The sequence below is a fragment of the Lonchura striata genome, chromosome 19, assembly GCF_050655825.1.
Source record: "Lonchura striata isolate lonStrDom1 chromosome 19, ASM5065582v1, whole genome shotgun sequence".
NCBI lineage: Eukaryota > Metazoa > Chordata > Aves > Passeriformes > Estrildidae > Lonchura > Lonchura striata.
This window is the reverse complement of record NC_140721.1, coordinates 7,326,655-7,343,105: the sequence shown is the minus strand read 5'-3', so window position 1 is coordinate 7,343,105 and position 16,451 is coordinate 7,326,655. Positions and strand designations below refer to the sequence as shown.

Genomic DNA, 16,451 nt, shown 5'->3' with positions numbered 1-16,451 from the left:
GACTTTTTTCAATTCTATTCTATATTGAATGTGATTAATTTATTCCTGGTCAAATGTAAGAAATGTCCACACAGTAGCTATCTACTAGCTTAGAGGAAAAACCTCCACAGTCGCATAAAATTTTCAGTCTGGCTTAGGTTTGGTTTGACTTCCCAGAAATAGGCATGTTACAATAACCTTAGTAATCTTATAATTTAATTTATAATAGAGGTCTTGAACTCCTACTGTTACTAACCTCTTATCCATCTCTTTCAATTTTCCAAGGTTTCTTGAATGCTTTGTATATCACAATGATCTAGGCGTTTTGGGAAGCTAGAAGGGGTTTATCTAAGTTATTTTTGGGTTTAGATGATCTTATCAATGACTTCATTCTAGCTTCAAAAGGACACTTCATAATTCTAAAGCTCCACAAGGTTTTATCAACCAGAACAAAGCTGCTTTTCCTTTGGTCTCTTCTTAGTATCCACATGAAAAGTGCACTTGAAAAATCCTAGGGATTGGTCTTTCAAAATTTGTTTGCCTGAAATTCTAACAACATTGTGACTTTTCTTCTTCAGCTGATTACTGACTTTTGGAATAAAAGTGGTGCTGGAGAGTTGAGATAGAATTTCTGTTGTGGAGTGCAGTCTGCTTACAGATACAACAGTGCTTTTCCACCTTTCTATGCCACAGATCCATCTTTTGCTATATCATTCCAGTTTTTCCCTTTCAACTGAACAAAAATCAGACCAAACATTGTTTATTCCTTTTATTGTCTCTATTTTCCACCACTTCATTTATTGGTTGGCTTGCATGCAGGGTGTGTATGGTTAAAGAAATTACAGATATTTTCTCAGAACAGTTTCTGATGTCTTAAGGCTCAGGTTTGCCCAGTGGACTGGGAAGCTGAAACACAGTCCATGTGCCCACATGACTTATGTCCCATGGATTATCCTTCTAACATGACAGTGTAAGGCTGGCATTTGCACAGCAGGTGAGCAGAGTGCAGGAGGACAGTCCTCCAAGGATTTATTCTTTATGACACCAGAGTTCACAAGGTTGATAAATAAAAACCTGCCCCTTACCTCTTTACTTACCCAGTGCTGCTCTGCATCGTGGCTTTCCAGTGTGCATCTGCCCCTTCTATCTTAAACTGAATTGGTGAAATGCATCCAAATAATTTATTTAGCCCTGCTTGCCTGGGCAAATCGTTAATTAACAGACATAAAAAGTGTAGCTTTCTATTTGAAATATATTATGTTTGGTTTATAAGAACAGGACTATTCAGATTTCAAGGGTTTTCTTCTTAAAGCCAGTCCCTCTGATAAATTGAAGGGATTATGTTTTTGTTGGCTGTCTTTGTTACCTCCATCACTGTGTTTCCAATTTATCAACATAGTTTTGAGAAATTGTTAGAATATGTTGCACTCGTAAGCACCGTGGGGAGAAAAAATATTCATTTATTACTGCTATTGTGTTTGATTATATTACGCATATCCAAAGGACTAAAATGAAATGTCATCTTTAATTCTCCCCTTACAGTAGACAATATCACCCTTTCTTCTCTCTTTCCAGAAACAGTCTGGAAGTCAATTCTTCATTTTCATTTTAAATCAGCCATACAGAATGGAAGCAAGTGTGCGTTAGGGACACAGCAGAAGTAATGGGAGTCTGGAGATCTGAGCTCTGTTTCTGGCTCTGCCTTTAGCTCTTTGCAGTCTTGAGCAGAGTCATTTGACCTCTGGTCTCCACTCTCTCAGTTCATGAAATAGGAAGACCATTTACTTCCTACAGATGTCTCCAATAATTTGCCAGAATCATGTCTTGTCTAATCACCTGTGTTTAATATCTCCTAGGGTCTTGCAAAATCAGTGAAGGCTGAAGCAGCAAATTTTCCATACAGCTGAAAATAAAATGCTTTTGGAAAGTTAAGACTTGAAGACTACGAAGAGCTTCTGAAGGATCTAACCCAGGCCAGGAGAATGGGTCAGAAAGCCACTGGTGCTGTTCAGTGTTGTTAAATATTGATAAATTATCTGTCTGAGCCTGTCAGGAGAGAGAGGTGTGATTGGAACAAAAGGCTGAACCCTGCCCTCAACTCTCAGTCTGGTGCTGCCAGGAACTGCTGGGGTGGAGGTCCAGCTGTACCCACTTTGTGCACACAGAGCTGAGGATGAGCCCCCAGGTTGAGGGGAAGGGGGGTCTTAGAGAACTGCTCAGTGTTTTGCTGTTCCTGACTCCTTTCCTGGGTGAAGGCTGAATTTGGGGTGGTCTGTAGTCCAGCTTAGAGGGAAGAGCACGGTAAGTCTGTTCTTTTGTTGCCCTGACAGGCTGAACAGAGGTTTCCTGAGGACGGACTCTTAGCAGCATGTCTGAAAGGCTGAATGTCCTAGGGTGAATTTCTGGGAGCTGTGTGCCTTCTTGGGAGTGAGAGAAGGGAAGGAAAAATGTTCCCTTGCTGGAGGTGAGGGAAAAATAAAGGGAAGAGTGCTCAGACTGCAGGCCTGGGGATAGAGGGCCCTGTTACAGCCCAGCTTCAGGCACTGAGGGCTTTTTGTAAATATATAGTGTCTGGTTTTGAGTGGGCTTGGCATCCAGTGTTGTTGGGACAGAACTTTTAGGTCCCTTTGGGCTCAGAGAGTGCTGGTGCACTCAGCTCTGGGTCTGGGGCAGCCCCGGAGGCTGTGCTGCAGTGCAAGCTGCATCTCTGCCTCCTTGTGTGATTTGCTTCAGTGATTAATGGCAGAGGCTGTTTAAAAACCTGGTGCCTCATTTGCAGTCTAAACTTGTCTGGTTACAGGCTCCAGCCAGGGGCTATTTATCTCTGTGTGCAGGCTCTGGAGGTGGGCACCATGGGGGAAGGGGCAGCTGCTCACCTGTGGCTGGGGGCAAATGCCAGATACAAGATACTGCATTTTCCCTGTGTCTATAGGGAACATTTTTTCAGCTGCAGCATCTTTGGGATTGTATTACTCTTGAAGGAAGATGGTCTCTGCCTTTGCAGAGCCCCACGGGGAGGCCCTGGGCCCCAAGAATATCCCAGCAAGAGACTTGCTTTCAGTGGTACATCAGGGCTGTCTTTGGCTGACTGCACAAACAGGGAAGGTGCAGAGGGGGTGTTGAGAGCTTGCAGGATCTGAGGGCAAAAAATTTAGAAAGACAGTTGTGTCATATTAAAAATTAAATCCCTTCTTGAGGTGTTTGATGCAGAGTAGTTGCTTGCCTAGTCAGTGAACTGCAACAGCCCAGGTTCCTCTGGAGCTGGGAAGGGGACACTGAGCCAGCAAAAGGGGTCGTGACACTGTTGCTAAATGGGGGATGTACAAGGGTTTTAAAGACAGACTCAGCTGCTGTACTGGGGGATCCTTGCTGCAGCCTTACTTCTTGGGGTGTTACTGTTGTGAAACACCCACATCCTTCTACAACTGCAAAAATGTTCCGACTGGGGTTCGCTGTGCAATCCTTCAAACTCAGGGCCATCCTGGGTGATAAACCAAGAAGGTCTGTGGGAAGTGATGGCAAAGGGAGTGCTTGTGTGTGAATCATAGGCTCATGAAAGTTGGAAATGGTCTCTAAGATCATTAAGCCCAACAGTCAGCCTCACACCATCATGTTCACCACAAACCCATGTTCCTATCTGAGTGATGCTAGAATGAGCAGGATGCACATGGTGAAAGCAGAGAGATCTCTTTCTCACTGCTTACCATGTGAATGAAGTGTCTTAAAATTATTTATTTCCTATTTTATCTGTGTAACTTCTGCAGCAGAAGTTATCTGTGAACATGGCAGCAGTCACCAGCTTTGGGATATTTGGGCTGCACTGCTGAGCAGTGACTTCCCTTCCACCTGGCCCTCGGTTAGCTGGGGGGATACATGGACTTCTGCTGTGTGTCGGTGATGCCTGGGTTTGGGTGGCACTGGGCGCTCCCTGCCCGCGGGGCGCTGCCGGCTGTGCCCGGGCAAGGCGCAGCCCCGCGGGTTCCGTGTCCCGCGGGAGCGCGGCTCGTCCGGCCCGGGCCGCCTGCCCCCGCGGAACCCCTCCGCAGCGGGGTCCGCCGCCAGGCCTGGCAAGGGTTAACGCCGAAGCCCCACGCCCCCTTTGACGGAGTCGAGCCAACCTCGCCAAATTTGAAAAGGCATCCGGGGCTGAGTGTGCGCCCTGGGAGCACCGAGCCTCGCTGGCCCCGGACCCCCTGCGCGGGCAGCAGCGCAGCCGCCGGGGCTCGGCTTGCCGAGGGTCGGGGCTTCCCTTTGGCAGCCGGAGCAGCCGTCCCCTGTGCCCGGCACCCCTGCCCCGAGCTCCCCGCTCCCGGGGCTCCTCCGTGCCGCGGGATCCCGCCGTGACCCCGGCCGGGGGAGCGCGGTGTGGCCCTGCGCCTGCCGCGCCGTGTAAGAGGGGAAGGGGGAAGCGGTAGGAAAACCCCGTTCTTGCTAAAATGCAGCTCGCTCTTTTCTTGTCCTGGTGCTGCTGCCTGCATGGATGCGCGCTGGGCACCGGCTTCCTCTATCAATTCCCAGCATCAACCCTGCAGCACAACTACCCAGAGCAGAGCTCCGGCTCGCCGGGCAGCGGCTTCGCCAGTCGCCGGTGAGTAAGACCGGGTCCGCCTCCGGGCGACGAGGCTGCGCCCCGCCGGTGGCTCCGGGGGCAAACGGGCACGGCAAAGCCGCGGGCAGCGGTCCCTCGGAGGGTGCAGGGGCGTGCTGGGCTGCTGCCCCTCGGCGAGCCGGGCTGGGCTGCCCGCATCCTCTGTGGGGTGCGGGACGCTGCCTACCTGCCCGCAGCAGTGTCCGCCTCCTGGGGCACGGAGCGGCTGGGGGATCGAGGAGCTGAGCCTGGGTAAATGACACCCGCAAAGTCTCCCCCTGCCGCGCCCAGCCCGTCGGGGAGGGGAAGGGGCTTTGCGGGGCTGCGCGTCTCCGCGCAGCGCGCAGCCGGAGCAGGAAAACCTCCTGAGCCGGGACGCTGGGGATGCCGGCAGAGGGAACTGTTATAGCCATCGGCTGCGAGGAGAAACTTGTTCAGCTCAACAAAGGAAAGCCCTTAATTACAGATCTTTCTTCAAGAGCTGCAACTTCCAAGTAGCTGTTTAAAACCAAACCTCCCACTCTTCTCCTCTCTCCTCTCCTCAACCCAATTTCTTATAAACTTAATATAAATCAGATTTGATTTACTGTATCTTACTGCTTCAGTAGAGCAAACAATTTAGGCTTCTCCCCCTCCCCTCTGTTTTCTCTGGGTACTTCCCTAGAGGTGAAACAGCTGTTCAGATGAATGAGCTGCACTGTATAAAGCAAGAGAGTGGCTTAACCTGATTCCAGTTGTTCTTGAATTTCACTTTTTTCCTTTTTCCCCCTGTCATTCCCTTAAGTAGGGACTTGAGTTTTAATATTCAGGGCTCGTCCATCCTGTCTCTACTTCTTTTCCTCCTCCCTTGCTAATACCTACTTTGTGTGAGTTGTGCTGCTGTGGAGGAGGGCTTCTGTTAGCACGGCTTACTTGGGCTGGGGATTGGGAAAGGCACGGACTCCGTGGATTTCCGTGTCGGAGGTGCAGGGCTGGGCACCAGCCCTGTGCCTTGCACGGGGCTCGCATATGGTGCGGGTTTCCCCCGGGGGGAGGTGGCTTTGTCCGCTGCGCTGTCAGACGCGCCTGGGGCTGCAGGGGGTGTGATGTTAAACTACAGCAACTGTCAAAGGGTTTGAAACGGCAGAAAATTGTAGGAGAGTAATGGGATAAACCTATCCCAGCTGGATCTCTTCCAAGGTACCCCCTTCCCAAAGCATGAGCTGCAATGAGAACCACATGTCATTTGTCTTACATATCTATTAGCCTGCAGATCTTTGTTCAGAGCTACCACGCTTACATGAGTGTGGACTCTGCTCACCAAAGACCTTCCCCAGTTCACACTCTTGCACAGCTTTCCCATGCCTCAATGGTTTGGATAGCTGATGCTTTGTCAGACTCTTCAAGTCTATAAAGTGTTGTGTAAAACCACATAAACCTGATTTAAACAATGATGTTGGGGAAAGTGGGTAGATTTTTTAGATTTATTTTTTATGTCTGATGGAACTTTGCCCTGGGAGAATCTCCCATTCTAGTTTAATACAAAGGGGGAAGTAAAAAACTGAAGGGAGGAAAAAAATCACCAGTGGATGTTGTGAAAGAAAAATTCATGTGCTCAGTCAAATATCACACGTTGAAGCAATCTTTGTATGTTTTAATTTCCCCTTGAGTGGTGAAGTTTTGTTGTTGGCAAATGTCTAACAGCTTCACTTTCTGATGGGAAAATCTGTGTGGGAAAACTTTCCCCAGCCAGTGTTGGACTTCTGAGGGAAGTCTCCTGCTGGGTGCAGCTTCAGGTTGGGATAGCTGGACTTTTCTGGATTTAATATGGTCTGTGATGGGAGTGAGGCTTTTTGCTCTGAGTTTGACATTGATGTATATGGGTCCAAAGCCTTTTTTCAGGGACTAAATCAGACTGGTATAGATGGGTTTTATGTTGTTCAGTGTCCCTTTTGCCATTGAAACAGGGGACCCTGGTAGCACCTGAATTATGTGAAGCAACAGCAGCTCCATCACAATGATGCTTTCTGGCCTCTGCCCTGGAGGGGCTGTGGAGGAGACAAGATGGTGGGAAGGTGATTGCTATTAATGGCACTATATGGCCATTCTCACTTTCTCTTCTGCAGCCTTCCTTCCCAGTGTGTGCTTTGTCCAGTGACTTCTGGAACTTTTCTGAGTCAAAAATAAGCAGGGACAGAGCCTTGAAAGTTCCTGCTGCAGTTCCAGGTGCACATGCTGATGGGATGCTGTAGAGTTGACAGGTTTCCTTGATCCAGGACACACCATGTTTCTGCAGTTGTCTTTTCCTGTCTTTGATCAACAAGTGATTGAGCTGTTTGGGAACCTGCTATCAGTTTTCTAAAAATTAACTTGTCATAAGAGTTGTGTTTCTCCTGGAGGAGACGTTTCTGGAGTCCTTTGTGCTGATACAGCCCTTTGTATCTAGGTTGCAGGCTGGCTGAGAGATGGGCTCCTGAGGCTCTGAGGACTGCTGATCACTGCCAGAAAAATAAGGCACTGAACACTGTAAAAAAGCTTGGGGTGGTCGTGAAGGGAAATTTGGAGGAAAAAATATGGTTATTCACATTCTTCAAAGTGAAGCCATGGAATACTTGTTCTGGAGGAATAATGTGTTTGATTCCTTTATTTATTTTTTTATTTAATGAATATTCTAGCTTCTGGTTGGCTTCAGTTGACAGGTCCTGGTAATCAGACCAAAGACACTTGCAGTCTATCTTTGCATGTGCTTGAATTGAATTGATTTCACTGAATTGAACTTCTGATGTGCAAGTGCTGCTGAAATCCAGGCAGTAGTGTCTGATGACATTGTATAGCCTGCAACAGCCTCACAATTTAGCTTGAAATTCCCATTCAGTGTATGCATTTTGAACTTGCTCTGTGTTAAGGCAATGAATGGGAAGTGGGCCTTACTGGAAGCATAAGAATGAAGGGGCTGCCTGCCAAGGAGAAATCTTCCTCCAAGCTCTGAGAAGCTTTGCTAACTGAGTTAAGGGAAGCTTGTTCCCATGCTGGAAGTAGCTCAGTTGTCAAGGAATGCCTGTCTCTGTATTAGTTGTCTTTGGGGTTGGTGTTCTCCCAACTCCTCATTCTATTTTCCTGTACTTTCTAATTAGTCATGCACTGAGTCCTTGTCAACTTAATTGTGGGAGTCAGAAACTTCAGAGAATAGATGCAGGGCTTAGACTGGAAACCTCTTTGGATGTGAAGTGGAGCTGGCTGATAGAAAATCCCAAAGCATAAACCTAAAATCAGTGTAGGATAATAATTTTTTCACTGGGATCATTACAGTACCATCACAAAAGCCCTCTGGGGTGGATGCAAGTCCAGCTGTGGCAGTTAGGTCTTCAAAACATTCTTCAGCTGAAAAACTTCTTCCTGTTAATGAACATTAGAACCATGATGTTACAAATAACAGGACTGTACAAATAGGTATGCTTATCCACATTCTACTGGTAATTGCACATTTGGTCACAGTAATTCCCAGTGATTCCTACAGCAGTGAAGTTTCTTGAGGATGGATATGGAGGGGAAAGTAATATCTGATAGCTGTAAGTACAATATTTGGTTGCCAGAAGCTTTGACATAGAAGGCCAGGTGGCCTTTGGCCACTTCATGTTGTGACTCAGAGCACAGCCCAGGAGAGTGAGACCTGGGTTCCAGTTGCTCCTCTACCAATGATTTACCCCTTATCAAGGGGCAAATCACTTTGCCATGGATTCCGTGGAGCAGTTAAACAAGCTCTGTGAGCTGCTTTGATGTGGGAATGTTGCTTAAACAGACATCAGCTTTCCAGTACTGCAACTTGTCTTGCTTCCCTGAGAAATCCAAAGTATTGGTACTTGAAATATGTTGTCAATTATTCCTTGAGGCTACCAGTTTCCTAGCAGGTCACTTGGATGTCTGGCTCTCAAGATCAAGATGTCTGTGTGGACCTCTTGTAGGTATATGGGTTCTGTCCAGAATAACTGCCTGTGTTGTGCCTGGCCCTACAGCTACATCTGTGCTGGGCTGGAAATGACCCTCCCCAGCACAACTGCACTGAAATGTAGCAACCTCCAGCCACTTAGGTGAGATTTTAGTTCTTTTAACTAACTGTGAATCTCTTTATGTGATAGAAGTCTGTTATTAATATCAAAAGGTCATCTATGAATAAGTATCCCTATTTATGTAGTCTGTCAGAATGCTTTCAGAATGTGTATCTGGATTTTTCCTGATGGATTTTTATTAATTCTCTCTTCACTAGAGACAGATGACTTGAACCTTATTTCAGCCTCAAATTCTGAACCTCTCGTGACTCTTAAGTGGGTGTGGAATATAAAACTATACATATTGGCCAAATGTGGTTCTCTCTCCTTTTAGTGACAGGATTTTGCTCTCTGAGTCATTCTCTCCATCACCTAATTGTCTGCTCATTGCCTGAGGTCCCTGGTTTGCTATGGACCGTCAAGCAAACAAACTGGGATTTGTGTCACGCTGAGTCTTCTGCTCTAATTCTGCTTTGAAGTGCCCGACCCAGGTAACCAAGAGGTCAGAAGGTCTTGAGCTCATCACCAGACCCTGGAACTATCTGGTGTTTGTTCCCTGGACTTTGCAGCCATATGATCTTCATCTGACTCGTGGGTTCAGGGCTGTAACTTTGCAATGCAATTAGCAGTGGGGCCAATGGTAGGCTAAGGGTCTGGTGACACTGGAATGGCTTTGAAATACCAGATGTGATTGTAGCTACTGCAGTAAATTGTATTCTGTAGGAAGTCTACTGTCCTGCCTTTCCAGCTGCTTGTGTGAATAATTTCCCCTTAGGTAGGTTTCATTTACCAGCTCAAGGGGAAAAAACAAAGGGAGCAGAAAGGCAAAACAATGGGTGCCAGTGAACTTGTGCTCCCCTTGGATAAATTAACAAATAAATGTTTCTTTCAATAATCCTTATTTTTTAGTTTTCTCAAACTTGAGCTTGTTAGGGTGCTAAAGTGCTGGTGGAAATAGGTCAGGTTAGAAATGTCACAGCTTTGCCTGGGGGGTGGTTCTGTGACACTGGGATCATAGAATATTTACTCACATCTTAGTTTTGTTGGGCTGTGTCTTGATAAAGTGGGAAAAATGAAGAATGGCTTTGAGATAACGATTAAGAACTGAAAGCATAGAGTGCTTTAGGTCTTCTGGGTCAGAGCAATGGACCCTTTTCTGCATCAGACCTCCACCATGTCTGGAAATTTTACTGCTTTATAAAGCATAGATGCCTTTCCTGTAGGATAATACAAAATTTAATGCAACTGCATTTCTGAAATATACACAAAGCTCTTGACTCACTTTTAATTAGGCAGAACTAGACAGTGCTTAAATTTACTTCCACTGAGGCATAATGTTTATTTTGAATCTTTGAGCATACAGCCAGCCTGTGCCAACTTAGATATCACAAGGATTCTGTTGAGGATAAAAGCTGGAAATTGGAAAAAAGGCAAATGCTACTGATTTGGTTACTGTCCTATATTTTTAATCTTTTTATATAGCCAAAAAATACTAAGTCTCTTGCTTAGTGTAAATATGCACAGTGTAGCACTCATCTGAATTAGAGTCCTTAATACTGCAGAAACCAGCAAGAGTAGGAACTGTGATATTGTTGTTCCTTGTTGGTTTTGTTCATTGCCTCTTTTTTTGGTTTTGTTCATTGCCTCTTTTTTTTTTGGAGAAATGGTTGTTTGTTGTTGTTTGTTGGTGTGTAATTTATTAGATGATTTAGGTGCTTTTGACAAGTCAAGTTTTCCTCCTCTTGGAATTGAACAGATGCCTGAGTGAAGAGTATGCTTGGGTGAAAGTATTGCCTGTAATGTTTAGGCCTCGCTGTTTGAAAATAGCTGAATCTTTTGGGGAGAACCAAGAAATAGGAAGTTATTTCAGATTTCAGACTTCTTTTCCACTTCTAAAGCCGGACAATCATATTTCTGGCAAAGAAAGAAGCCTCTTCTATCTGTCTAGAAATGGCTTTCACCCAGAGACCCACACAGTGGATGCCTCTGAGAGAAAAGCTGAAGGCAGCTTCACAATGTTTCATGTTTGGAACAGAGATACAGACCTCTTCACTCTCTTCTTCCATACCGATGTAGTTTATCTAGGAAAGAGAATCTGCCACTCAAAATCATAATAGCTGATTTTGAATTTGAGAAGAGACAGTATCTGTGAGATTCTCTTATTTAGGACTCTTCCCTTCACCTCTGTGGCTTTGTGTCTCCTGTCCATCCTCCCAGAGCTGAGTAAGGCTGTTCTTATCCAGCCACCTGCCTTTGTGCTGAGCAAACAAACCATCTGTCAAAACATTAAAGTGAGGTACCACTGCATAGAAGGGACCAATTCATGTCCAATATTGACATCGGGTTCTGCAGTCAGATGTCTTTTAAATAAATTCCACTTTTTCTGCCCCTAGGAACTGGGTGGAAGTGATATTCTTTGCAGCATTTGTGCTGCATACAGGCATGTGTTTGCTCAGAGCATCTCAGAAATGCCAGTACAGTGAAATCATGAGGCAGGGGAGTATTCCCTGGATGTGATTGTGTAACCAAGTAAAACTGAGTCTGTAGAGTTAAGAACAGGTCCAGTTCTGTTTCTTCTGGATGTGCCCCTGCCTCTTCTGTGTGTGTATGTGTGCTATAAAGAGGAGGTGTGTATGTTGGACAAGACTCTTGATTCCTGGTTTCCACTTTTTAATGGAATAAAAAGACCAAGGATGTGGAAAGGGTGTGCTTATAAAGTAGTACAGGACAAGGTGTTTCATGAAAGATGCCTCTTTCATGTAAGAACAGTTATGGGGGTGGACTGTGAGAAAGGGGGCACAGCAAATTCAGTTGCAGGACCTGAGTACTAAGGTTCTTGGTTTTCTATGTGAGAAATGGAAACAGGATGCCCCTTACCCTGTGCATGTTGTATGTTAGAGCTGTTTAGGTCTAAGAAAAGGCAGCTGCATAGGTGCTAAATGAGCTAAATACTCCTTTTGCCCTGTTGGGATGACCTCGTGAGATGGAACTGCTCAGTTAAGGCACTACACAAAAACTTCCCTTCTTCTTTTGTGCCTGGGGTCAATCAAATCCGCTTTTTCCCTACAGAACATTGCTTAGTTGTTCAGGAGTGTGGTGCTGGGAGCTCCCAGCTCTGTTGGAGCTGCTGCTCCTGGGGAAGGGCAGGGGCAGAGGGGCTGCTGGATGGATGACATAACGTCTCCACGCTGGGCTCCCGTTGGCCCGCGGTGGCGGTGCTTGCTGGGGTGTGGTAGCCCTGAACGGAAGGGCAGACATTTCTTTTTTGCTGTGTGCTGCTTAGCCCTTATTAAACTCAGATGTTTCTAACCCCTTCCTCTGGGCTCTCATTATTGCTGTAAACACAGCAGAGCACAGGGAGCTTTTTCAAATCCTCGTTTGAGGCAGCAATGGGTGACAGCTCTCCCCACATGAATTTAACACTTCAACCCGAGGGAGATTCTGCCTGTGTTTTCCCTGAAGAAAAAGACTTTTTCATCTGATGCCACTTCTCTAGTGCCTGCCTCAGGTTGCTTGGTTTCCTGGCTTTCTTCTTGCCTGATTGTGTCTTGTGCTTCCCCAGAACCTGTCTGGTTTCTGCAACCCTGCCCAACGTTGGCTGTCTGGCTGCTTGTCTCATCACTGTCTCTTGTTAAATGTTGAGTTGTTTGCATTTTTAGTGGCAGTGAAAGCAATACCAGCTAAAATAAGGTTTCTGTTTCTGCGCTAGGATGAGTCAAAAAGGCTCTCCTAGAAGAAACACCTAGATATGCCTGTCAGCAGGTCTGGCTCTCAGCTGTACCTGTTCCAGATTTACTGTGTGCCTCTGACAGAAAATTATATTTCAGCTGTCTGTGGAGGGAGAAAGAGAGGAGAGACTGCCATGGTAACAGGATCTTAGATGCTTCCTACCTATGAACCACAACTTCACCCAGCATGAGCTACTATACCCCTGTGGGGGAACTTAGGAATCCTTGGTATCTCTGAATATAACCCACTAACTTTGAGGTAAATCCAGGCTATTTATAACCTCCTTGTATGCAGTTCTCCAAGGACTATATCCATGCAAATCTACTTACGAGTCTCAAATATCTGTCCATTTAATATAACTCTACTTTGAGCTGAGAAATTCTTGGCCCATTTGAGGTATTAGAGCTGCTTTGTGCATAGCATTGGCTTAGTAAAAGCTGTGTTCCTGCAAGATCCCTGATGGTCTCTGTCGGATCATCTGTGTGACTTCTTGTGCCATTTGTGTCTCGCTCTAGTCTTGTGTTGTCCCTTGTTGTAAATTGAGCTAAAGAGCTCTTGACAGAGAGCTAGACAGAACCAGGCTGTGACAGATGCTAGGAAAGTCATTGCCATTCTGATGCTGTATTTAGCCACTGGCTGCTAAGTTTCCTTTTGGAAATTTAGGCTATCCTAAAACCCTTGAAGATGAGCTACCTTGTTGCAAGATTCTCAAAATCTGGTCTCTCGAGTCTATGGCTTGATTTACATTTCCCTTCAAAAGTTTCTGGCATCTGGGGAGGTACAGAGAGCTTTTCTCAATTGTGATTCTACATCTCCAAGAAAACACTGATTTAATTAGTGGTCACTGCAGATTTGAGGTGAACTTTTTTATGCAGCTTTTAATAAACTTAGAGCTAAAATGGCAGTGCCCCTGAGAACTGAGCTGTCAGCTTGTGTCTGTCACTGGCACCAGCAGTACAGGACAGAGAAAATCTGATATGCTTAAGCTTCAGTATTTCAACATGGCAAACCCTGCTAACCTAAACACTGAGGGGGGAGCTGCATTCTTTGCTATGCCTAATCTCTGTATTTTGTTAAACATGCATTCCTGCCAGAACTTTATTGGACAGAACAATAGTGACCAGCTGGGCAAGTGACCCTGGCTTTTCTGGTCGGCAGAGGAATTCAGCATCTGAGAAGTTCAGATTCTCATGTGCAGCTTAAAGTGATCTGGATTTAGTTGCTTTTAATTATTAGCTGGCTGATTCATAAGGCTTTGTTTTCCACTCTCTTTCCCAAGACGAAGACTATTTCCTTAAATGCTCAATATATATTCTATAGAGCAACATAGAGTCTGGGAACTGAGACTTGCAAGTTCTCTCTCTCTTTTCTTTCCCCTAAATAAAATGGGAATAGTAGTACTTCCCTTCATGTAAAGGAAGGCTCTGGGGAGTATTTCATGAGGGTGTGGCTATATCTTAGAGGGAAAGCTACAAAATCCAAAGTCTGTATATGAATTTATGCCGAAGTTTATAATAAATCTATGAATGATAATACTTGGCTCTTGTATAAACTTCCACTCTTACAGAATAGAGGTCATTGTGCTCCCTGTTTACTGCACTTCTCTGAGTCTGAATGACTGAAATTGGTCTTTGGGAGTAAGTCTTTGCCTGAGCTCTGCAGAGGATTAGTTTGAAGGGAATGCCGAGGGGTGGGAGAGGGAGGTGCTGAGCAGGGCAGGCTGGACTGACCAGTAGCAGAGGGCTGGGTGATGGCACAGGCTGAGGGGCTTTCCTGTCCCCAGGGTGTTTTTTGGGAGCCTGCTTGTGGGACATACCTTTAGAAGCAGCACTGCGTTTTGCTCAGGGCACAAATGCCTGTGGCAGCAAGTGTGACCCAAGAGCACCAGGCAGCTCTGAGCTGTGATGCTGCAAACCCCCCTGTTCCCATCTGAAGTACAGCAGAGAGCAAAAAGGCAAATTGGCTTTGTAGGATGTTACAGCGCTTGGCTTAATGCTGCTGTAAATCAGAATAACCTGCAGCAAAAGCTACAGCCTCCCTGCAGTGTATTTCAGGATACAGCACTGAGCCAAAGGGTTTAAACTATCACACAGTAAAATGCTGTCTCTGGGGCAGCTGTTACTGGAAGTCACTAATGTATATCACAAATGATACAAAAATTTTGGATTACAGAGTGGTCGGAATTCTTAGGCTGTCGGCCTGTGGATAAGCTTTGAATGAGAGTGCATTGCAAGCAGAAATAATAGGATCTCATATTGCCAAGCACTAGAAAAATACTTGAGGCCCGATACTGTAATTAAAAGTCTGCTAAAACCCCTGCAAGACCTCTGCAAACCCATTGTAAATTTATTTCAAGAACTGCAGCAACATACTAATTTTCTTGGGTAATGTCCTTTGAAATAATCAAGCTCTCTAATTATGTCTGTCAGGCCTTGCCAAGTGGTTCTTGGCGTCTGAACTAGAAGGTTTTCAAAGCAGCTTCTGCAAATGACTGGAATTTTGCTGAAGGTAAGCTTTCAGCTCCCAGGTACCATTTGGAGAAATTGCTGCATAACTTTTAGGAAGGTTAGGGTGAAGCTGTGTATCTGTACAGTAGATGGGAAGAAGGAGGAGAAAAGTGGGAATTTGGAAATTATAGGAATCACCCCAGTTTGTCTCTTGAATAGAATGCAGTTAGAAACTGGGTTGATTTGTGTTGGGCATTTCAGCTGGTGTCCTGGGTGAGCCTATGCTGCCTGTGTCTGGGTGATGGATTGGATCTCAGCATCACTGTGGAAGGAAGGTTGGCTTTGCAGGGCACACTCCATGTGTGGGGGTGGTTTTGGGGTTTTTTTGTTGTTGTTGTTGTTGGTTGGTTGGATTTTTTTAACCAACCAGCCAAAAACCACCAGCACAAAGAGCAACACCAAACCCCATACAAGCATTTGACTGGAATCACAAACTTCCCATGGGCTTGTGGCTCAAGTGTTGCCAGTAACAGCTGGATAGGTGAGCAGGCTGTTCTATGGACATACCTCCAGCAAAGACAACCAGTTCAAGGGTTGTTCTGTCACTCTGTGCTCTGAGGTTCTACCAAGCTTTTTTATTTGTGAATGACAGTGGTTTCTAGTGAAACTCAATGCACTTTTTTCCTGCTGTGATGTGAGTCTGTCACATCACATTTAATGTGATGTTCAGCACTGCAGTGTTCATATATCCCTCTATACCTCCTCAGAAATGGCTCAAGCAAGTTCTGTGGCAATGGCAGCTGCTGGCTTTGCTTCCAGGGTGGCTCAATCTGGCACTATACTTTGCTGAGACCATGCATGGAAAAATTTCTCCAAATTGTAGTGAAAGATGTAGAGAAAAACTCTCATGTATGTTTGTATTAGGGAGGAAAAACCACAAACAAGTTTGAGCTGTTGTGTGTGAAATATGTTTGCGTACATACTTAGTGCAATAATAAACACAGATTGTTGCTGTGTGTCACTCACAGGTTTGCTGGTTTGCCCCTAGCCAGTAAAACAACATTAAGATGTTCCCAAACTATGTAAAAGGTACCAGAAATACAGAATAACTGTCACCCATTGATAAAATTCAGGTCATAACTGCTTGTTTTGATCAAACTTTTATCTTGCATGCTATTTGTGTCACTCTTCATTCTCTGATGGAAGAAATGTATGTAAATAGAAGAGGAAAAAAAAGTTAATCTCTCTTTAATGGTTTTGCCTTGAATTTGCCCCAAGCTTTTGTCAGTATTGTGTGTTTAATGTATTTAGTGTCAGCCACTCATTTGCACACAATAGACCGAGACCTCACCTGTAACTCCAGGCATTCCCATTCCCAGCAGAAGGATGAAGGATGCCTGTGAAACATTTGCTTTAGGAGTTTGGTTCACCTGTGGGCATCAGTTTGCATTTTCCTTAATTTGTGGTTAAAATGTTTTATGTTGTGGAGTTTTGCACTTTGCCATGGTGGAGCAGTTAGGTTGCCCTGTCCTTTTGCATTGGCAGGCAACTTTTAACTTAAACCACCACCAAAGAAACCCCGCAAACCCCCATCTAGTGGAGTTTGGTGTACAATTCTGCACAGAACTGGGCAGGAATTTGTCTGACCAAATGCCTGTATCTCCTTCAGACCTCCTGCTGTCC

The 16,451-nt window shown here is 45.4% G+C and overlaps 1 protein-coding gene across 8 annotated transcripts in view; it reads left to right on the top strand.

The window, feature by feature from the left end:
• Positions 1-4,114: 4,114 nt before the first annotated feature.
• Positions 4,115-16,451, top strand: part of COL26A1 (collagen type XXVI alpha 1 chain) — a 169,028-nt gene continuing 156,691 nt past the window's right edge. For 4 of the 8 annotated variants that reach the window (XM_085557091.1, XM_085557089.1, XM_085557088.1 and 1 more), the window contains exon 1: positions 4,118-4,567. In XM_085557091.1, coding sequence (XP_085413217.1) covers positions 4,416-4,567 — 152 coding nt within the window. In that variant the 5' untranslated portion in view covers positions 4,118-4,415. Of the gene's footprint in view, positions 4,568-16,451 lie in introns of all 8 variants that reach the window. The other 4 variants (XM_085557090.1, XM_085557087.1, XM_085557092.1 and 1 more) reach the window with 3 other exon arrangements.